Source organism: Misgurnus anguillicaudatus, chromosome 18 (assembly GCF_027580225.2).
Source record: "Misgurnus anguillicaudatus chromosome 18, ASM2758022v2, whole genome shotgun sequence".
NCBI lineage: Eukaryota > Metazoa > Chordata > Actinopteri > Cypriniformes > Cobitidae > Misgurnus > Misgurnus anguillicaudatus.
The window spans coordinates 33,981,739-34,005,303 of record NC_073354.2 but is presented as its reverse complement, the minus strand read 5'-3'; the positions used below and the strand labels follow the sequence as shown (position 1 = coordinate 34,005,303).

General features: G+C 36.1%; 1 protein-coding gene and 1 long non-coding RNA gene across 6 annotated transcripts in view; one reads left to right on the top strand and one right to left on the bottom strand.

Moving 5' to 3' along the window:
• LOC129429261 (kelch-like protein 29) overlaps positions 1–23,565 on the top strand; it is a 371,472-nt gene that overhangs the window by 328,499 nt on the left and 19,408 nt on the right. For all 5 annotated transcript variants that reach the window (XM_073856371.1, XM_073856370.1, XM_055185821.2 and 2 more), the window contains 2 exons: positions 7,028–7,210; positions 7,485–7,665. In XM_073856371.1, coding sequence (XP_073712472.1) covers positions 7,028–7,210; positions 7,485–7,665 — 364 coding nt within the window. The remainder of the gene's footprint in view (positions 1–7,027; positions 7,211–7,484; positions 7,666–23,565) is intronic.
• On the bottom strand, positions 1,389–5,330 carry LOC129422661 (uncharacterized). Its single transcript, XR_012358459.1, has 4 exons — positions 4,972–5,330; positions 4,213–4,245; positions 3,962–4,123; positions 1,389–2,312 (listed from the first exon to the last, which is right to left on the bottom strand). It is a non-coding gene; the product is annotated as an uncharacterized lncRNA (long non-coding RNA).

Here is a 23,565-nt window from a genome sequence, read left to right as displayed (position 1 = left end):
TGCCTATTTTCGCTTATAACTACTTCAAACTTGAGTCTAAAATCATGAAGGTGGTCTTGTTAGATTCCTTGAGGCATGCCGAGTCAAACGATACCAAACGGTTTTCGGTCGGTCATTTTGGGTGTCGGCCATTTTGAATTTTCTCATTAAGTTCAGTATTTCACAAACAGAATGGCCTATCGCTACGAAATTTGGCATGGTTCATCAGTGACATGTTCTGAGCGCACCTATAAATCTTTAGAACGGCGCCACCTAGTGGTCAGGATATGTAAAGAAATTGTTTAAAATCTTTATATCATTTGATTAAATTGCCACTATGACATAAGACTTCACTCTATTGATTCCTTAGCTCATGCCGAGTCCGACTGTACCAAATATGTCTGAGTCAAACCTACTTCCTGTCGGCCATTTTGAATTATATTGAACACCTACTTTTTCGAACTCCTCCTAGAGCGCTTGTGTGATTGGCTTGATTTTTGGTATGCATCATCTAGAGACACTCTAGACAAAAAGTTATCAAAAGATTTTCGTTAGACCTATCCGTTGTTGTATAACTTATCAAAGAATGCGAGGGCGAGCACGCCAAAATGTGTTTGAGCCTGTATCTTCGCAAAACTTTTGCATATTAATATGAGACTTGGTGTATGTCATAACAGTGATGACCTGAGGGTGCATGCACCATTTCGTCACACTGCCCCCTACTGGTCACGAGATATAAAAAATTTCTATTTTTGCTTATAACTACTGCAAATTTGAATGTAAAATTATGAGACTGGTCTTGTTAGATTTCGTGAGGCATGCCGAGTCAAACGATACCAAATGGTTTTTGGTCGGCCATTTTGTGTGTCGGCCATTTTGAATTTTTCTTTAAGTTCAAGTATTTCAGAAACGCAATTGCGTATTATTATGAAACTTGGTATGGTTCATCAGCAACATGTTCTGGGAGGACTTGTAAACTTTCCGGTGCCCCCTAGTGGTCAAGAGATTTGAAGCTATATCTCTGCATCTCTTTATCGTATTTACACCAAATTTGGTGGGTGTCATCACAATCAAGACCTGAGTCACAATTTATTTTTTGGTCAGTGCCCCCTAGTGGTCAAGTCATTTAGGGCTATATCTCCGTATCGCTTTATTGTATTTACACTAAATTTGGTATGTGTCATCACAGTCATGACCTGAGGCACCATCTATTCTTTCGGCACAGTGCCACCTAGTGGTCTCAAGATACGAAAAAAAAAATTTTTTTCATAAAACTAATGCAAACTTAGATCTTAAATCATGACAGTCATCACGTATTAATCATTTTTTGCCATGTTTGGCTTGACCCCGGTATCGCTGCTTGCAGCTATATTTATCCAAATGTTATTTATTTCTTTTTAAATACAAAATACATTTGCATTGGCATAAAAAGCAAAGAGTTTTGTACAAATGTTTAGTGATATTGAGGCAAACCACTGCTTTCAGATCATCAATTCAATTAAATCACTACACATTAATTCATTAACAGTCAATTACTATTACAACAATCAGCACATGCAGTACATACATAAAGGGGCAATTTCCCAAACAGGTTGTAGATTAATCCATGACTAGGCCCTAGTTATATTAGGATATTTTTACAAAAATAAAGTTTACAAACAAACCTACCTTACAAAAACAACACTGGAGTACATCTTTAGACAAAACAATGGCACTGATATATGGCATTGCAAAAGTCTGGGACTAGGAAAAGCCCCATCTGTGAAACTGACCCAAATGTTTAAAATAGTTACTATCACAGTAGATTTAGAAGTGCTAAAACACAAACACTGCATTCCAAAGAGACATGCAAAACAGTAAGTACTATTATTTATAAAATGAATTTACAAACTGGAAAATATCACTCCTTCAGAAAGTCAGAGCTACAGCATTTATAAACTGTTAATCAAAGATTCAACAAAAACAAAATACAACAACCATTTCCAAAATCGACTCTGAGCAGCAAACTGTTAATGCATTAATAAGAGAAAACACTTAAAACAGATAAAAAATTCAAAAATGAGCAGCACAGTCTTTCTGATCCTTTCACTGAAAGAAACTGTTCGTTAAAGTTACCCTCAATGCAGTTTGGATTTCCTCAAAAATAAAGCGGAGATCAGGATAGCTCAGGTTTAAGGCATACATCAGCTCAAACACGATGTTGCAACACCTTCATTGCTTCCAGGACTATACAAAGATCCTCTTCTTCATCACAAAAAGCATGTTGTTTGAGAGCACAAATCCCAACATTGGTGTCTTCAAATGACCTCACTGATGCTGACTTCATCCATGCCCTGTACAAAACAAACGTAGTTAAAGAAACAGAAAAAAGGTTAATGTTACAATAAAAGTGTCATTGGAAATTAGTACAATGCAAACAAATATAAATGTAAGTATACAGACCCATGTGCATTGCCACAGCATGTTACAATTGGTTACAAATACATGGGTTACAAAGCAAGGCAGCTGCACTGTCCACTGCTCTGGGTGTGTGTGTGTGTGTGTGTGTTCACTAGGGATGCTCCGATCGATCGGCCAATAATGGCATTAAATGACTCGATCGGTGCTCGCTAAATCTGCCAATCTCATAAACCGATCTTTCTGTTTACTTTTGTCATCAAAAGGATCCTGAATGTGGCTGCAATTAAAGACATTTTTTTACGTAGCACGAGCATTTTTACAACCCTTTGCTCATGTGCAGCGTGCAGATCTGTATGTCTCTCTTTGCCTTTACAGAGATATGCGTATTTTCTATGAGGACGCGCTCCGGTCAACAGCACGAGGCGTCTTCACATCCCCATCAAACAGTGTATACAACACATATCTATCACGGACAATTGCATCCTCATGCCAAAAGTTTATTATTTGCATGCGTTTTAAAGTTTTGAGCATTTAAACTTTAATTTTCCTCACAGCTGCTTGTCTGCTTTCAGCCGCCGCCCACACACACAGCAGCCTGTCATCAGTGCACGTGAACAGAGCGATCTCTCTCTCACGTCTTAAAGCTGCAGTAACCTAATTCATCTCTTAATAAAATCACTCTCTGCTCTTGTCTAAAGAACTTTTATACTTCATACGAATGTGTGTATATTTAATTAATACAGTAAAGTCTGTGAAGTGTTTTATTTTCAGTACTTTTAGGAGACATAAGCCTTTTTAAAGCCATATTTAATTTCTCTATGCAGAATAAATATTTGTTGTGCTTATTTATTTGAGTCACTATTAAAACAATAATATACCTAATTACTGCAAGTAATATAACAAAGGCAACATCCGTGGTATTATTTTATCTAGAAAAAATGTAACAGTTACAGTGATCAAAGAGCTTGCATATCAGCTTTAAAAAAAATCAGAATCGGTATCGGCCGATCACGAAGATTACAAATCGGTGATCGTATCGGCTGCAAAAATCCTGATCGGAGCATCCCTAGTGTTCACTACACTGGAATGAGTTAAATAAAGAGGCCACGTTTCGAGTGTGTGCTACCACACCTGACAATCACATCAAAAGTGAATTCTCTCATTTTCTCACTCTCATGTTGTTACAGACCTGTATAAATGTCTTTGTTCTGACAAACATGAAGGAAGATATTTATTTTGAGAAATGTTTGCAACCAAACTGTTCATGAGCCCCATTCACTTCAATAGTATTATTTTTCCCCACTATGGAAGTGAATGGGGCTTATGATTGGTTTGGTTACAAACATTCCTCAAAATATCCTCCTTAGTGTTCATCAGAACAAAGACATTTATACAGGTTTGTAACAACATGATAGGGAGCAAGTGATGAGAATTTTTATTTTTGGGTGAACTACCCCTTTAAATCTTCCCAGGTGTTTTAATGACCCGTGTGCCAAAAGATGTTGTAACTAAAACATACTAAACGTTCTGTACCTCCAACAATGTTTACACATTTTTATGTCAATGAATCTATATTACTTACTTCTGTCATTTGATCATTAATTGTTTGAAGTCTTTTTGCTAGCTGTCATCCTTTCTGATAGAAGAGTTTCATCAGGTTTTTGGATTGGAGGTCCAGGTGACACGCAGGAACATTAGACAGCAGTGATTCTTTTAAATTCAGCAACCATTGTATATTTGAGTACTGCGAGTAAAAGAATAATACATGTATATTAGTTACAAAAATAAGATATAGCTCCTAACAGCAGTGCAAAAGTGAAAGAAATGACTTACCAATGCTGTGTAGCGCATGAAAGGATGATGGACCTACAGTATAAGAGGAAATATTCAGAGGTGAAATCAACACACAACCTCAAATGATGAAGGTCACACATACACAGAGCAATAATGAAATAAGTATTATATCTGTCATAGGACGCAATGTTGGACAAAATTAGATCTTAAAACAACAAGGTTCTCTTCTGAAAACGTCAGCTTTAAGGTGTGGCACTTCAAAGCGGTTTTTTTTTCAGTGAATATACCAGACTTCACGCGAGACATTTAAAAAAGCTTTTTCTAATAAAATCAAATGTTGCTCGTGGCGTAGCGAAGTCATGAATAACTGACGCTGGTCTGTTCATCTGATTAAGCAGACAGTTTGTTTCATACGCAATGTCATTATTAATGTAGTCAATTGATATCATCTGGTAAATTACTTACATGGATAACGTTACTCTGGACAGAATAACTTTTGGTTAGCGTTTTATTTGTCCTGAACAGCTGAGTAAAAAGTGCCTCAAAAGTCAACTCAAAGCTGACAGTTTTCAACTCGGATAAAACTACCAAACGTGAAATAACGTTAAACAGCTGACATTTTTAAAACGCTGTGTTTTTCTTTATGAGCTTGACTGACTGTTAACTAACTCCACCAACCTCCTCCAAACTAATATTTACTACAAGTCATTGCAATGGCTACATATTGTAAACAAAAATAGTCTATCTAGTGAAGATATATCACGTATGAAGCGAACATAAATAAATAATAGAACTTACTTTAATAACGTGGTGTCCGTCTGAGAGAGTTCTTCTGACTGACTGGCAGTGACTGCTGCTTAGTCTTCATTTTGGCGCCCAAAACAAACGATCTTTATTCTTCTTTTATGGCAATCGATGTCCTTCTCATTGAGCTATACTGCCCCTGCTGCTCAGGAGGTGCCGTTTTGCTTGCAAACCCAATTTTATTGCTTTAAGTATTCAATTCAATCAATTTTAATCAATGTGAGAATAATGTGTTCATTTTACATTCAAACAAAACATTTTAATCCTAATCAATTAAATTATGTTTACACACGGAATATAAATATTTTGTGTTGCATATACATGTTTATTTTATTTAAATTCAAAGACCCACTAAGTCCATTTTTTTCAGTGTATGTCACCAATCCCAGGAAGTAAACTGTTGCCTACATTGCAAAAAATGACTTTCTTACTTAAGAGTTTTTGTCTTGTTTTATGTAAAAATATCAAAAAATTATTAAATTAAGATGTATTTTCTTGATGAGCAAAACGACCTAAGAAAATAAATATAAAATTTAAGCAAATTTGTGCTTAAAACAAGCAAAATAATCTGCCAGTGGAATAAGAAAAATTTTCTTGAATTAAGTGTTTATGAGAAAAGTAAACTTATTTCAAGATTTTTTTTTCTTATTCCATTGGCAGATTTTTTTGCTTGTTTTAAGCACTAATTTACTTAAAGTTTTATATTGTTCGTCTCAAAACTAGACTTATTTTCCTTGGTCATTTTGCTAATCAAGAAAATACATCTTAATTTAAGAATTTTTAGATATTTTTACTGAAAACAAGACAAAAATACTAAGAAAGTAATTTTTTGCAGTGTACAATCCGTGTGTTTGTTGTAGTTCAAGAAAAGAGATTTACGTTGGAGACGATAACTCGCATCATCATTTAATTTGGGTTTTGTTCTTTTTGTATATTGTTAACATGTACTAATACACACTTACACACCAAAGGAAATGTAAAAACGTGAATCAGACAATAGGTTCTCTTTAAGATGCATAAGAACTGGATATTTTGTTTATTGATTCAATTGCACTGAAATAAACGTGAAAGCATGTATATAAACATTATATTTGTTCTTCTGCAACGTAAAAATCAGCATACAACCTTATAACAAATGCAAATGCATTTATGTGTATTTTTTATGTAGTAAAACCATGGTCCAGTAACCACATATTTTAACCATGGTACGACAATGGTAATACCAATTTGACAAAAACATGGTTACTACACTTTTACTATAATACTTTTAATATAATGGTTTGTTTTTGTAAGTTCAGCAAATGCTTTACAGAGGCAGTAATATTAAACATGCTATACAAAGTTTCTTACCATACCAAATGTTTCACTCAGATTGTAATATAACCTCCTAAGACCCAGGCTTTGTTTTTTTAGATTTCTTCAAACTATTTTGGGGTTAGGAAGAACCAATAAATATAATAACCAAATATTTTTCTTAAAACATGAAGCAGTGTAATTGTCCATGTAGATACACAGAATTAAGTATTATGGTGCAAACAACAAAGAAAAAATAAACATGGACATCAAGGACTTAGGAGGATAATATAAAAATGCTTTCTTTTCCAAAACCGTGTATTACACATCTGTTTTCATATTTGTATATATGTCCATTGATATGCACAAGGGTATAAGTCCCACAACATTTTTTTCTAAATATAAAAAACATTGTACAAGACACTGCATGCCCATGGTTACATACAGTACATGAATAATTGAGTGTTCATTATGCACAAAGTATGAACCCTTCAAAAACCTGTCCCCCGAGGCAAAAAAGTTTGCCCACCCCCTATCTTTACTTTTACCTTCTAGTTTTCAGACTCACATATAAGATTACTGATGTCTGATATGGTGTAGGAGCACAACAGTCTTCTTTGGGGGTCCCTGCAGTCCATCAATACACCATAAAGAATGAGTGCACTCCCAGCCCTGTCAGGCGCTCTATTTCAACACCTCGACATCCCACCACAGGGGCAATAAACTCAGATATTTGTATCCTTTGTCTAACCCGCAGGTGTAGCAGAGGTGATTGTGCTGGTCGGAGGGAGGCAGGCGATCGGTATGAACCAGCGCTCTCTTACGGCCGTCACCTGCTTCAACCCACAGAACAGCAAGTGGTATCCGCTGGCCAGCCTTCCGTTCTACGACCGCGAATTCTTCAGTGTCATTTCGGCGGGGGACAACATTTATCTGTCAGGTGTGTCACAGTTTGGAGGGGATGTCGTATATCAAATGAAATACTATGTGGTCACTTTTCGGTTTCTCGCCGAATGATCTCATGAAGAATCTAACGGTGTGCATTAATCCAGGAACTTTACTAGTCAGACTGGCGCCAAATCCCATATCACCTAAAGCTCAGAGTTTGGTTAAAGTTGCATGCATGAGTAAATAAGAGTATCTGAGTATTTTAAAAATGACATTGCGCGGTGTCAAAGTCACGTGGCGTGACTTGTACCTCGTCCTGTTTCCAGGTGGTACGGAGTCGGGGGTGACGATGGCAGATGTGTGGTGCTACATGTCTCTTCTGGACAACTGGAATCTGGTATCCCGAATGACCGTCCCTCGCTGCAGGCACAACAGTCTGGTGTACGACGGAAAACTCTACATGATCGGAGGACTCGGAGTGGCTGGAAACTTGGACCATGTGGAAAGGTGATTTTTTTTGATCAATTAAAATCATTTTGCATTTGACAGATGCGTAGCGACTTTCAGTCCATATGTGTTCCCTGGAGTTGGAACCCATGACCTTTTGCGCCGCTAATCAGGAACGCTGTAGCTCTGTGGCTTACTGTAACATAAACCAAGGCCATCTGGAGTCTGTGATGGATTTATTTTCATATATGTGGTTAGATTTGATAAGATTTCCTCTATTCCCAATAGGAGATATCATCCATAATTGACTTCTGTGAGATATAGGCTATTTGAAGCATTGCATTATGGGAAATACAGTTTTATACAGCAGTGGCCAAAAGTGATGTCGAGGGGGATCTGTGCGATATTTGCTTTCAATGCCCTCTCAGGTTAGATTCAACCAATATAATATGAAGTGTGTGGTACAGAATGAACAAAATACTACATTTTTAAGATGTTTATTGACAAAACCACAGCATATAGGGGAATATGGGTTATATTCAGATATGCATAAAACAATGCATAGTAAAACAAAAAGCTCACGGGTCATAAAGCAGATGTAGACTACAGTTGGTTATGTTATTAATAGTGTTTTTAACGTATATTTTACTTTCATAAAAAAACAGATAATTTACTCACCCTCATGTCATCCAAAATGTTGATGTCTTTCTTTGTTCAGTTGAGAAGAAATTATGTTTTTTTTTTAGGAAAACATTCCAGGATTTTTCTAATTTTAATGGACTTTAATTGACCCCAACACTTAGCAGTTTACGTGCAGTTTCAACGGGGTTTCAAAGGACTCTTAACGATCCCAAACGAGGCATAAGGGTCTTATCTAGTGAAACGATTGTCATTTTTGACAAGAAAAATAACAAATATGCACTTTTAAACCACAAATTCTCGTCTATCTCCGGTCCTATGATGCGCCGGCGCGACCTCACGTAATACGTCAAGAGGTCACGGAGGACGTATGCAAAACTACGCCCCAGTGTTTACAAGTGTGGAGAAAGAGGACCGTTCTGACGTTGTTGTATGTGGAATGATACTAATTAATGTCTTTGTGTCAGTTTATTGTTTATATTGGTCCGCAAATGTGCGTTTCATATATGTAACACATGACCTTTCCACGTCATTACACAACTACGTGAGGTCGCGCTTTCGCGTCACAGGACAGGAGATAGACGAGAAGTTGTGGTTTAAAAGTGCATATTTTTTATTTTTCTTTCCAAAAATGACAAGAGCGAGGCCAGAGATGAACGTGCTCATAAACGGGAGTAATAAGGAATAATGTGTGCATCTTTGAATAACTGTAAGAATTTTTTCTTTGAATATAACTTTTTGTCATATACGTTTTGAGAGATAACAATGTTTTTTCCACTGTTATTGCTTATTTATTTTAAAGTGTTTGGCGCATTTACCTCAGAGTTTATTTCAGTAATATTGCTGTTTTTCCGGTAATATTAATAGAATTTTCATGCCAATCCTGCTTCCTTGTCTGTTTATTCATTTTATTATGCTGTTAAGTTATATGTGGATATTTATTGCCATATGAGACGTTCATTGCAGTTATATAGTCTACTCTCGTCTAATATTCAAATCATATGCGGAATAATATGTGCATCTTTGAATAACTATAAGAATATACAGTTCCTATAAAAATATTTTTTGTCAAAGTTTTGAGAAATAATAATGTTGTGAGGATATTTATTGCCATATTGCCATTGAATACTCTCATCTATAACATGGAAATCACATAGTAAGATATATATTATGTGATACTGCAAAATTACCCTTCTAATTTGTATTTATGATATAGCCATTTAGAGAGAAACCTTTGCAAATGTGCTGACTTGATACACTCATGTCCTGACCACCAGGCTAGAGATTTTAAACATCCTTAATCCACACATACTACTAGTCTATCAAATAGTCTATCCGCTTGATGGATCCGACCGCATATGTACTACTATAAACAGGCATTCGTCGGCTTTTTACATCAAAGGCCGACCGGCTATGCCATTTGGGGAGGGGCCGCTCAGTGATCTCCCTATATTTTTAAAAATCTTAAACATGGTTGGACCAGCCAAACGGAAGCAGCCGCACATCAGGCCGCCAGACGGGGTTGCTAATATAACTCGCAATGTATAACTATTATCAGACGGGCCTCGCAGCCTCAAAACACTACACTCTTAAAATTGATGTGTTAAAATTTTACACAAAATATGTGTAAAAGGATTCCAACACATTTTTGTGTTAGAACTGACACATAATGTGTAAATATTATGCTTAACTGCTTACACACTGAATGTGTAAAACACGTTTACCAGTACACCATAAAATAAAATGCATAATTATTGTAATTTAATGATGATTTATATTTAAACGAAGTAACAAAATAAAATATATCTACTGTTAACCAAAATATATCTACTGTTAACCACTACTACCACATAACAGCCAGCGGGGATTTTCATAAGGACTTGCCGAGATCAAGCTGCGTTGGGCGGGGTACATGAGCGCTAAGTACCCGTTGGTTGTCTGGATCAGAACTCCGAAAGAGTCGGAGCAGATTTTTTAATAAACGCTATCTTTATTAACCGACCGCACATTTGATCTTTTTATACATACATTCTCGCCTAAATAGCTTTTGAATATACATTTTGTGACACAATAAGAGTAATATTTCAAACATTATGCAGGCGTTCTCTTCCATTGGTGGCTGTTGTAAGTTCACACGAGTCAGCTGATGACGTTTCACTTGGACAGACAACCACGCATTGTTGTATATTTTTTGCGTGTGTTATTATTATTTTATTATTATGAAATTCGTGAACATTATTATTGAGCCTTGGCAGTCTATTTTGTATTTGTTTTATTAAGGAGAAAAAAAACAGACAAGAATGCATATTGTGTTGCGCCTGCGCTGTGACGTTCTTTTTTCAACCGCATTTCCAGTCAAGAGGTCAAGAATGTTCCTGTCTGCATCAGGTAAGAATTTAAATAAAAAATTACCGTTATAATATGATATCTATTTTTCATATAGTGTAAGAAACTTTAGCATTAATTGTGCAGGAGACTGTTCATTTAAACTTTATTGTGGTAACGTTAAATGCTCGCTCGTTTTGCAAAGTTACGTTTGGAGATTCATGTTAACAGTCATTGTTTAATGAAAGGCACATTGGACTACGGGTTAGTATGTGTGACACTTGCAGCACTTTAACGTAAATCTTTAACACCGTGTCCTAAATAGACGTGACACGCGGTAACGGGTTTCTTTTCAGTTTAGGTCCTGACGTTAATAGGACGGGATATTATAAATTATGCCTTTCGATTATCGCGACGCCTCGTCGCGTTTGGTTAAGCACATGGTGGAACAGTATGCACGTCACTGTACCTACTGTACACCTGTGAGCGGCATGACGAGACAAAAGACGGTAAAACTCATTATTATTCGGTGATGCTGTAACATACTGGATGCACCGCCACATTTTATAATAATTTTTTTTTATTTTCGTGTCGCGCCCTCGCGTTCAACATAACGTAGTGGTCTAAATGTAAGGAGTCAAACTTTACGAACCATTTCACTGCTTGCAGTAAGGCTGAAGTGCTGGGTAGTGAATAAAATGGGTGTAGTCTTATGCTACTAGATGTAAATCACAATTCTTGTGTCAATGTTTGTTTGTAATCTTTTTCAGCTATCCATCTGAAAAAGAAAAGCTGGCACTCGCAAAGGAGATTGTGTTGTTGGATTATGGTCTCATTTGGTCAAAATGAGGGACATGTACCGTAAGGATGCTTTTACATACTTCATTAATGTGTATGAAATTACTTACTTGACAATGTGTATAAAAACTGTACTTGACTCTAACTTAGTGCTATTTTTGCATTGATCATGATAGGAGCATTTTTCTTTATTTTTTTTTTTTTTTGATGGGCCATCACAAAAAAAAGAGACTACAGAACATCAGACGGAAGCTTCAATGGAGTTGACGTGAGAGGACATCATCAATAAAGAATGCCATTGACCAAACCTTCAGTCATCAACGGAGATGGATACAGGTAATGACAAAATCACCAACTGTTGGTGAAATCTTTAAGGAATATCCCCAATGTCTGGACATGCTAGTCTTTGTAATATACTTAACTGCAGATAACTTTACACAAAGTGTTTCATCATTTGAATATTAATATTTCTTATTAAATTTACTGAAGGTGGACATTGAGTTTCCAGACTTACCGATAGGAAAGAAGACATGTTTATCAGGAAATGGGAGGTGACAATTATTGAGAAACTCAGGGAAATAGCATCTTTAGAGAAGAAAATGGACATCAGATATTCATTGAAGAAAGCTGACAGTCAACATAATGGTATGATTTCCTGTCTCTGTTCCAATTTTTTTATTTGGAAAATGACATTTAAAAAATAACATTTAATGTAAGATATAAAAGGAATCCTTTTTAAAGAATCTTTTCTCATAATTTATATTTTGCATGTGACCTGCATGTTTACCACACCCAGATCTTCTGCTGTGTGAATTCTGCTGTCTCAGACCTGTGGGACTTGGTGGCGGTAAGCTTTGTGACTAAAAACCTTATATAAAATAAGTAATTTTCATGCAACAACATTTTCTAATGATGTATATTGTTTCATTTCTGTAGGCTGGTACCAGCGTGACCTCTGCTTACTAAATGATGAAAAGGTGTCTAAAATCAGCTCAGCCACAGTTGGTTTCCAGCGGTTCTTCAGGACATAGAGGCCACTATGTAATTGTCGCAATGAATGATTCTCTTGCCTTTCCACTTGATGTTTACAATTGGACCTGTGCGGTAGACAGACTTTTCAAATTTACTAGCTAAGTAACCTTAAGTATCCCTGCCAACTGTCTTCAGTTTTTTTTTGGTATGAATATGATCTACCCTTGTCCCAGTCCTCTTGCAAACGATCCAAGCCAATGGAGTTTCAAAATGGACCGCAAAATTGCAGTCTGTTTTAACCAATGCATGCACTGTGTGGCGGTTTCCCAGACAGGGATTAGACTAGTCCTAGACTAAAAATTTTTTAAGAGCTGTCCAAACTGAAAACAACTTGCACTGACATATCTTAAAATACATCAGTGGCCTTTTTTGCCTCAAAATGCACACAGGTAATGTTTTTAGTAAGGCATGTTTGTTAAAACCAGATATATTTCCTAATTAATCTAAGGCCTAGTCCTGGATTAAGATAATCCCTGTCCGGGAAACCACCCCTAAATATTTTGTGATGGAAATTTCTTTGAATACACTTGTCAAGTTCATTTGAAGTATTTTTCTTAATGTAAAATAACCTGTTAATGTTTCAGGACAAGGTAAGAATTTTTGATAACTTGCATGTTGAAAACGATTTCAGACATTGTTTCAACATGTTTAACACATGTGCTTTTCAAAATAATTCAATGAATTATTTTATAAATGGTGTTTTTTTATGTATGAATGTAATGTATGTTTGAAGTGATTATACTTGCACTTAAATTTATTTAAATTAGCATACATCTTGCAACATACAGTACTAGCATATTTTAATGCTAGCATTAATTGTCAAATATTTATTATTTTACAAATAAATCGTTTGTGAACAATATTTAATAGTTGTCTGCTTGATTTCATTATTTAAAGTTTACAAATCGTATGTTTTTTTTTCTCTTTTATATTAAAACTAAACAATTACTGGGTAACACACAGTTGTGTTAAATTAATAGAAAGTTACACATTAATGTGTTTACTGAAGCAACACATTTTTTGTGTTGCATTTTATAACACATATTCTGTGTTAAATTTAACTCAACATGTGTTGTCCCTGCGCACACTCAGAACATGTGTAAAAAATAACACATGTTGTGTTGTTTTTAACACATTTGTTTTAAGAGTGTACCGGCCCACCGGGAAATGTCCCGACTCTCCAAATGGCCCCTCCGCTACCGCACTGGCACCTCACACGGCTAGTGCTAGTCGAGAAGTTGTGCTTTAAAAGTATATACTTTATATTTTTTTAGTTTTGGGGGAAATGAAGACCCTTATGCCTTGTTTGGGATCGTTTAGAGTCCTTTGAAGCTGCATTGAAACTGTAAACTGTTGAAGTCCAATAAATTCCACTATATAGAGAAAAATCCTGAAACTTTTTCCTCAAAAAATGTTTTCTTCTCGACTGAACAAAAAAGACACAAACATGGGGGTGAGTAAATTTTCAGATTTTTTGATGAAAGAGTAATAACCCTTTAATTTAACCCAACGGCTGCTGTGTTCGTCCCTTTTTGACCCAACGCTGGGAAAGTAACCCAGCATTTTCTAGAGAATGCATCTTTAATGAAAAAGTGAAGATGTTAATTGTTTAAAGTTGGACATCAATTTTGCTCACTTCTGTATGTGCGCACAGCAGTGTTTGCTCTAAAAGTCTCTGTTCATTTCATTTCATCTGTTGTGATTGTGATTAACCTCTCGGAGCAGCGCTGCGAAAATGGGTCGGCCCTTGAATTGCAGGAGGCATGAATGCTCGAGATTAAACGGGGCAATCAAAAAAACATTATGGCTTGTATTAACAGAGTCTGGCGCAGCTCATTACGGCTCTGAAAGAGGCTTAGGAGCACATCAGGACATGCATTTGTCACAATGAGTATCTATCATTTCATATTTCTTTAAAAATCCCTTCAGTGATATAGGATAAAAAACATAACATACACAGACCCAGGGACAACATGCCCACCAACACATGCTTGTACTGTCAAAGGCTTACACTGTGTATTCAGTAAATGCATAGGTTATAGTTAAACCCCCGTGACCTCATGCATTGTTAGCGTATGCTGTGTTTATTCTACAGGAATGTATTGTGTTTGATCACGTTATATGAATTTTTCATGGTGCTTTATGTAAAGCCCCCAAGCGTGCCATACACGTATGTATACGCCAGCGCTTGGCTTATAAGAATCCCTTCCCCAACGGAGAGCTAGATCCTGTCTCCATGCGCACGAAATCGATATCATAACCCACAATCCCCACCATTACATTCTCATTATTGACACCGAGCCGGCAGGTTTAGCAGAACGACATGCCTCGCGGTTCAGTGCCGCCACGGGGATAAACACTCATTATTTTTGCTAGCAAATAGCACGTCATTTAAATCACAGGCACCTCAAACACCTTGACTATTCGCTGTGACTTTGCACCCCGGGTGCATACAGTTTGAGTACAGTAGGTTATGTCGAGGGTCTCTGCGGCGACCGTGACACGCTGGGATTTAATCACGGGGGCTCGCGCAGACATACGAATGCTCTTCACGCACCAACATGGTTTATTTCCCCCGTCATTAAGTTATTTGTGGCGTTTCAATGCTGAACTAACACAGGGGTTATGATTGAGACGTGGCCAGGCTGAGTGCACTTAGAAAACAGCATGCTGTTATTCGTGTATGTGTGCGGGAGCAATGCTAGGTGTGATTAATGTGCTGTAGGCTGTTTATTATTCAGTACTCAGGACTGCGTGGTGTTGCAATCTGAAAATGTGTGTTTGGGTGTGTCTCAAGCTTTTTCACTTCAATAACTTGAATAATAATCAAAGCCCCCCTCGCTTAATGAAAAAATCCACTTCCATGTTTTCCATCCCTCTTCAATCCCTAACTCGCCTTGTTTGTGCCCCACCATCTGTCTTCTGGCAGGTTTTCACGCGCCCGACCATGAAATCATTCACGCTTTTATGAATTATGTCTTCAGTAAGCCTCGTCTCTGGGCTACCGGTCGCTTCAGCACGAGAGCATCGAACGCTGCAGCTTCACGGCCTCGTGTTGTTGTTTTTCCCTATGGTATGTTATTGGTCCGGAAGTGTTTAGATTTAATTCTGTATTTGTTCGTGCGTAGGGGCGAACCATTGAGCAAAGTTGATTGCTTGACTAAAACAAATAAAAGAAAATGCTCTGGAAACTCCATTGTGTTTAATGAGCTCATATAGATAATGCAGAGAAAGCAGCGTGGAATATTTCCATAATTGCAGATTTCATTTAGATCACGAGCATTAAAGTGAGATTGGTGTGTAATGCATGACATCACAGACACAAGCGGCGATGTCGTTCTTGACACGAAATTAAAATTAAACTCGCCTTCTTGATTTCATGGCTTATTGTTGCAGCTTTCTTTGGTTTGTAATTGCTGTTATGCTGGTTAGTTGTTCGATGTTTTTACCGTAGTTTGTTTTGCAGAGCACAGTGGTTTTCCCCTTATTTTTTAAAATGATTAAAGGAAATCCATTTTGATATAAAATTATAACAGTATACATTTTTACAATTATGGTTATAGTATAAATCAATATATAACTTAGTACCTTTATATTTAAGAGGGGTCATTTTTTATTTGTGGTGGCAGGTGGTGTCCCTCTACTTTACAACAGTTGAAATAAACTTTAAATACCAATAAAGTATAAAATGTTTCCATGTTTGTACTATGTAGGATAAACACAATTCGTGCACTATTAAAGGACAAGTTCGGTATTTTACACTTAAAGCCCTGTTTTCAGATTGTTTATGATGAAATAGAACGGTTTTGACTGAAATTTGGACGGATGATGCTGGCCCGAGAATTTTTGGGTGTTTGTTCTATCACCTCCCACCTCTACAATGGGTGTATAGGTGCACTGGAACAATCCTTTCTAAAATGCATTAAACATTCGTTTACAAATACGTGAAACTCACCAAGTGGTCAGGGGTGTTCACTGATATGATCACACAAAAATCGCTGCAAAAGATGCTTTCCAACAGCTGTTTTATCGTAGTTTTTGTCCAACTCCATTGACTTTTATTATTTGACACAAATAACTTTGTTTCTATTCTTGCAATTGGCAAAGGCGGATTATCACCACCACCTGGGCTGGAGTGTCTATTATTCAAGCTCTCAACGTAAGAATATACGGGTGTGAGGCGTTTGAAAAAATAGGTCCACAAGTTTACAACGAATGCTAAAACAGCTGTTGGAAAGCATCTTTTGCAGCGATTTTTGTGTGAGCATATCAGTGAACACCCCTGACCACTCGCTGAGTTTAACGTCTTTGTAAACGAAAGTTTAATACATTTTAGGAAGGATTGTTTCAGTGCACCTATACACACATACGCACCTATAGAGGTGGGAGGTGATACTGAAAATTCTCGGGGCAGCATCATATGTCCAAATTTCAGTCAAAACCGTTCTATTTCATCATAAACAATCTGAAAACAGGCCTTTAAGTGTAAAATACCAAACTTGTCCATTAACAATTATATATATATTTTTAAATACATATTTAATTGAGTTTGAGAGATTGCATTTGTAACAAAATATTCATGTTCCCGCCATACCTCAGAGAGATTGTAATTGCAACAATTAGTGATAATACGGTTCAATACAATTTTGTGTTCTTGTCCACGGTTTTCGGTTCGGTTTCGGTTCTGATGCCTTGGCCTATTAAAGTGTTTTTTAATTATTCTATGCTTAGGTAACAGGAACAGTGAGATGTTAAGAAGCAAAAATACTGGTTTTAATTGCAGTTCTCTTTATTTTATGTAAATGCAAAATCATCTTACACATTTCTAGCGTATTGATACAATAATATAAGATATAAATAAATAAAGACATATAAAAATGATATCCTATTCAAACTGGGGAACATGTGAATTCATTACATTACATAAATTGGCCATTTTACATACCTGTACATAGTAAATTAAACTTTAGATTGTAAATTAAGGCTATACCTTACTGCACTACTGTTAAGTCCAATATCATGCTGTCTGTGTAGAAACCAAAAATGCGTTTCTCAATCAAGATTACTGGTGGGATTTATTTTAGCATCAGGCGCATTTCTTCTTGAGTTTTTTTCAACTTGCGCGGAAGACCTGTTTGAAGCAAATAACGCGCGTTTGCATCAATAACAAGCCCAATTTGCGTCATTCGCATTGCCCCCCGCGAATTTGCATCTTTACATTGATGTTGTATGTAATCTACATGCGCAAATAATTAATCTACACCGCAGATTTAAAAGACAGTCGTTCTGCTGCTTTTTGTTGTCGTACTTCTGTTGGGTGTGTGCGCACGCAAATGAAATCTGACACCAGCATTGCAAGCAGAGTTCAAGCAGAGTTAACGCAGGTAGCGCACAGTGAGTAGATATCAACTCGCTGTGGCGTTTATAAGCGTGCAGATCACGCGCATGCGCACATTAACAAAAGTGCAGGGAATATAAAACTGACAGATTTGGATGGACAAACTGAAAAACCGCAATTCACATGCACATATTGCACCGTGGGGGTCGAACCGAACGGTTTAATAATGTATTGAGAATTGTGGCATCCCTAGCAACAATATAACATTTTAACACAAATTAAGTGGTTTTATTGTAAATTAAGATTTTATTTAACATGTACAATTTTATAAAAAATGCTTTTAAATATAAGAAGAGTTTGGTTCCAAAACGCAATAAATCCATTTTGACTAATTTAGATGAAAACGTGTTTTCTATACCAAGAAAGTGACAAGATGAAAACCACTATTTTCTGTTACAAACTTTCACATAGCATCTTTAGTTTATAATATAATTAAAAATGTAAATCCATAATTGGATTTCAAAAGATTTATTATAAAAACAACATCATTTCCACAAAAGGTGTAAGAGGTGCAATGATATTATGCAGCAGCCAAAAATAGTCCCCTGGATTGAAAGTCACTAAGGGGACTATTTTTGGCTGCTGCGTAATATCATTGCGCCTCCTGCAGCCATGTTATGGCAGCAAAGTCCTTGATTATTACGCCAGAATGAGAGTATAGTCCTACACTGCAAAAACTAAATTTCAAGTAAAAAATGTCTTAGTATTTTTCTCTTCTTTTCAGTAAAAATTCTTAAATTAAGATGATTTTTCTTGATGAGCAAAACGACCCAAGAATATAAATCTAGTTTTTAGACCAAAAATATCAAATTTAAGTGATTTTGTGCATAAAACAAGCAAAACAAATCTGCCAATATGGGGTAAGCAAAAAATATTGATTTTTTCTTGAATTTAGTGTTTAAGAAAAATGTTTAAGATTTTTTTGCTTAGCCCATTGGCAGATTTGTTTTGCTTGTTTTATGCACAAAATCACTTAAATTTGATATTTTTTGTCTAAAAAGTAGAGTTATTTTCTTGGGTCGTTTTGCTCATCAAGAAAATACATCGTGATTTAAGAATTTTTAGATATTTTTACTGAAAACAAGACAAAAATACGAAGTAAGAAAGTCATTTTTTGCAGGGTAGTCATTATCTGCCTAAAATCACATCTTTTAATTTTCCATCGGTCTTAGTACACGATGTAACTACAGAGATGTCAAGTTTAAAAATATCCAAACTCTTTGGTTATTTTTGAGTGTGATGCTAATGGTCTAATCAGATTCAATGGATTATGCTAAGCTATGCTAAAAGTGGTACGTATTATATCATATGCAAGTTAATCTTTCCAGCTAAAAATCCTTTTATAAGTAAATTTTTTATTTATTTTAAACGGATAGTTAACTATGGATATAATTTTATATAATTTTTTATATTTAATTGGTAAAAAATAAGGTTGTACTTGTTAACATGCATTAGTTGACATAAACTACAATACGTCTACATTATTATTTATCTTAGTTCATTATAATTTTAGCATTTATTAATACATTTTAAATTGAAAAGTAACCAAATATGAGATGCACAATGAATTAACATGAACAATTGTATTGGCTTTAACTAACATGAACGAAGATTAATAAATGCTGCAAAACGATATTGCTCATTGTTAATTCATGTTAGCTAATGCATTTCATTTTGTTTTTTTAGTCTAAGTTCCCAGTTAGAAATATTTTTCTGGAAACTGTCTAGTCCCATGACAGATATACAGTGATGCTGTAGTCCATTAGACACCAACATAGGTGTGACAAATGAATGGATGACAGGGCAACCCGGCGCCTTACAGCCCGATCTCACGGTCATCTGCGCTCAGAAAAGCTTTATTCTCTGAGATGAGACCCCCCCATCTGAGGTCCATTCACTCCTGCGTCCCTCCACAGAAACACTCTGACAGTAATCCTGTTCCTATTGTCCTCTAACCTGAAGAAGCTGTCAAGCCCATTGGTTCACTTAACTGAGCACACACACACACAAGATTAGATGCTATTTCTTTCAGACAAACAGATCTACGGTAAACTGCTGTTTAGAAGTGACCCACAAACTTTTGCAATTGCTTGTGTGTGTGATATGTGTGTATATGTGTAGTAACGATGGGTGAGAGCATTTGATGTATTTCTGCACTGCGGTGGGCCCGCAGGTGCTGGTGCAGGACCATAGCGCTTGTTCCCTCGCACCCTGCCGTGATAATCCAGCACTCGGTGGGATTAGGAATCACACTGCCCCGCTACACAGACCCATCTCCTGCCCTTCTGCCTTCTGCCGCTGACACTAAACCCCATCGCTAATTACAAACCTCTCCCCGTCACCCCTCTCATCAACTCGGGCTCCCCATGCAGAGCTGCGGGCGAGATTCGATAGCCACCGTCCTGGAGCGATGTGTTCGGTAGGTGGATAGCTGCCTTCGGTTTGGCAAGTTTGCTGCTTCTCAGCACAGAAATTGGGATGTTTAGTCGTGGTGGGTGTGTAATGAGAGAAATCTGTGAATGTTGTGGAATATGTTTTGGAAAAAGCTGTTTGCATTCTGTTAGCACTTCAGTTAGTCTCAATGGCTCCGAGTCTAATGCAGGACTCACTGGAAGTAGGGCTCACAATTAATCTGAAAACTAATCGGGATTGCAATTACGGGTGAAATAATTACATAATCGCCAAAAGCCTCAATTAAAGCTGTCCATTTGTGCTCATTTCTATGCGTTTCACCACACTGCAAAAAAAGATCTTCAAGAAAACATTTTCATAGTATTTTTGTCTTGTTTTCAGTAAAAATATCTAAAAATTCAAAAATAAAAAAAGTCAAGATGCATTTTCTTGAAGAAAATAAGTCTAGTTTTTAGAGTGATTTTGTGCATAAAATAAGCAAAAAAAATCTGCCAATGGGGTAAGCAAATTTTTCTTGAATTTAGTGTTAAAGAAAAGTTTTCAAGATTTTTTGCTTACCCTATTGGCATATTTTTTTGCTTGTTTTATGCACAAAATCACTTCAATTTGATATTTTTGGTCTAAAAACTAGACTTATTTTCTTGGGTCGTTTTGCTCATCAAGAAAATACATCTTGATTTAAGAATTTTTAGATATTTTTACTGAAAACAAGACAAAAATACTAAGATTTTTTTTTCTTGAAAATCATTTTTTGCAGTGTATAGCTCAAATTGAGTATAGAGCGTTTTTTTTACAACTTACTAGATTGTCCGACCTCCTTACTCACTTTTTTCCAAGAACACACTGCAAAAAATGATTTTCAAGAACAAATCTCAGTATAGTAGTTTTCAGTAAAATAACTAAAGTTATTTCGGTTTGCCAACTAAAGTTATTTTACGTCTCTTGTTACGTATGTAACTGTTGTTCCCTGAGAAGGTATATAATGTATATTATATTGCAAAAATGTGTATTCCTTCAGAATATGCCACAAATTTTCAACAACATGAATGTAGGAAAATGCTTTAGGGTCATCATACAGTAGATACTACATCTTCCAGCAGGGACTACACCTACCAAACCTTGACCCCCAAGTCACAACCCAGAAGATGAACTTGAAGGTTTTCTCAAAGCGTAGCTGCTCATGTGTGGCCGGCATCAGTCGCGTTCCTCACGTTTCCGTCCGTCTCCGTGTCAGTTTGCAGTCATGTGTGGTTTGACAGGAATATATCTCGGCTACGCCCAAGGAGGGTATTAGGTTGGTGGAGGTAATGGATGTCTGAGCGAGTCTGTGTACCATCAGCCAGATAAATGACTGCCTGATGGTTTGGGAGATTTCCAAGTCGCACCGGCAGGCAACTCATTTCTCTTGTTGTTCCCGCTCTGCCTCCGTCCCTCCAGCTATAGAGCGCTGAAGGTACGCTGACAAAAATATGGCTTGTGGTTGAGAAAGGAGAGAGGCGAAAACATTTGGAGGCACTTTTCACAATTACGCTACTTTTTGATTGATTTATTATTTAAAACATTATAGCTACGGTAGATATCATATGCTTGTCATTAGAAAAACTATTTGAGAAAGTCATCAAAAGTTGGAAGAGGAGCAGGTCCCAACTCAATTCTCTTAAGCTTACTAGCAGTTTAATTATATCTATTGTTTATAATTGACCAGCACAAATAGACAAACATTTTTAATATTCTCAATCTGTTCTGTATCAAATGGCAATAATGTGTCATTTCTAGAATATTTCTAGAAGATCTGTATGTAAAAACATACAACATTAAAGTGTTTCTTTATTTTCGAAGATCTCCGTGACTCACAGTAACTCAGTCCTCTGATCTACTGTCGACAGCCACACTCGCATCTATCACGAGATCCTCACATAATGAAAAGAGAAACGACGGGCGGGTAATGAAGTCTTGGGTGAGCTGCGGCCTCTTTCGATGTGAGCTTTGGTAATTGGCACATGACCTACTCCACCGTCCAGTTGTAATGTCACAATTTGTGTGTGATGCACAAATCCAATTAAGTCCGAGTGCTGTGTGGAGTTCTGCTGATGGAGGTTCAAGGTGCCCTCTGCAGACTGAGAGATTGAGAACGGATACAGCACGGATATAAACGTCTGGCAGAGCCGGCTTACCAATAAGTGAGAGATCAGAGAGATTATTAGACATATCTGTGCGAGGGTGTTTATAAAGAGCTGTTTAGAAACAGATTAGATGAAGAGCGTTTTAAAGACCAAGCTGTAAAGCTTCAAGTGGCCTGACCCCTAGAAAAATGGTCAAAAATGTACTTTTGTCTTTGTTTTCAGTAAAAATATCTAAAAAAAAAAAAAAAGTAAATTAAGATGCTTTTTCTTAATGAGCAAATAAGTCTAGTTTTTAGACCAAAAATATCAAATTTAAGTGATTTTCTGCATAAAACAAGCAAAAAAATCTGCCAATGGGGTAAGCAAAAATCTTGAACAATTTTCTTAAACACTAAATCCAAGAAAAATTCTAGAAAAATGTGCTTACCCCATTGGCAGATTTTTTTGCTATTTTATGTACAAAATCACTTAAATTTTAGTCTAAATGGTCTAAAAATAGACTTATTTTCTTGGGTCATTTTGCTCATCAAGAAAAAGCATTTTAATTTAGAAATTTTTAGATATTTTTACTGATAACAAGACCAAAATACTAAGATTTTTTTTTCTTGAAAATTTCTTGAAAACTTTCTTACATAGTATTTTTGTCTTGTTTTCACTACAAATATCTAAAAATTCTTGAATCAAGATGTTTTTTCTTGATGAGCAAAATAACCTAAGAAAATAAGTCTAGTTTTAAAACAAAAATATCAAATTTAAGTGAATTTGTGGATTAAACAAGCAAAAAAATAATAATAATCTGCCAATTAAGCAAAATCTTTTAACTTTTTCTTAAACACTTAATTCAAGAAAAAATCAAGACAAATTTGCTTACCCCATTGTCAGATTTTTTTGCTTGTTTTATCCACAAATTCACTTAAATTGTATAGTTTTTGTCTAAAAACTAGACTTAATTTTTTATGTCATTTTGCTCATCAAGAAAATACATCTTAATTTAGGAATTTTTAGATATTTTTACTGAAAACAAGACAAAAATACTAAGAATTTTTTTCTTGAAAATGACTTTCTTACTTAGTATTTTTGTCTTTTTTTTCACTACAAATATCTAAAAATTCTTAAATCAAGATGTTTTTTCTTGATGAGCAAAATAATCTAAGAAAATAAGTCTATTTTTAAAACAAAAATATCAAATTTAAGTGAATTTGTGGATTAAACAAGCAAAAAACTTTCTTACTT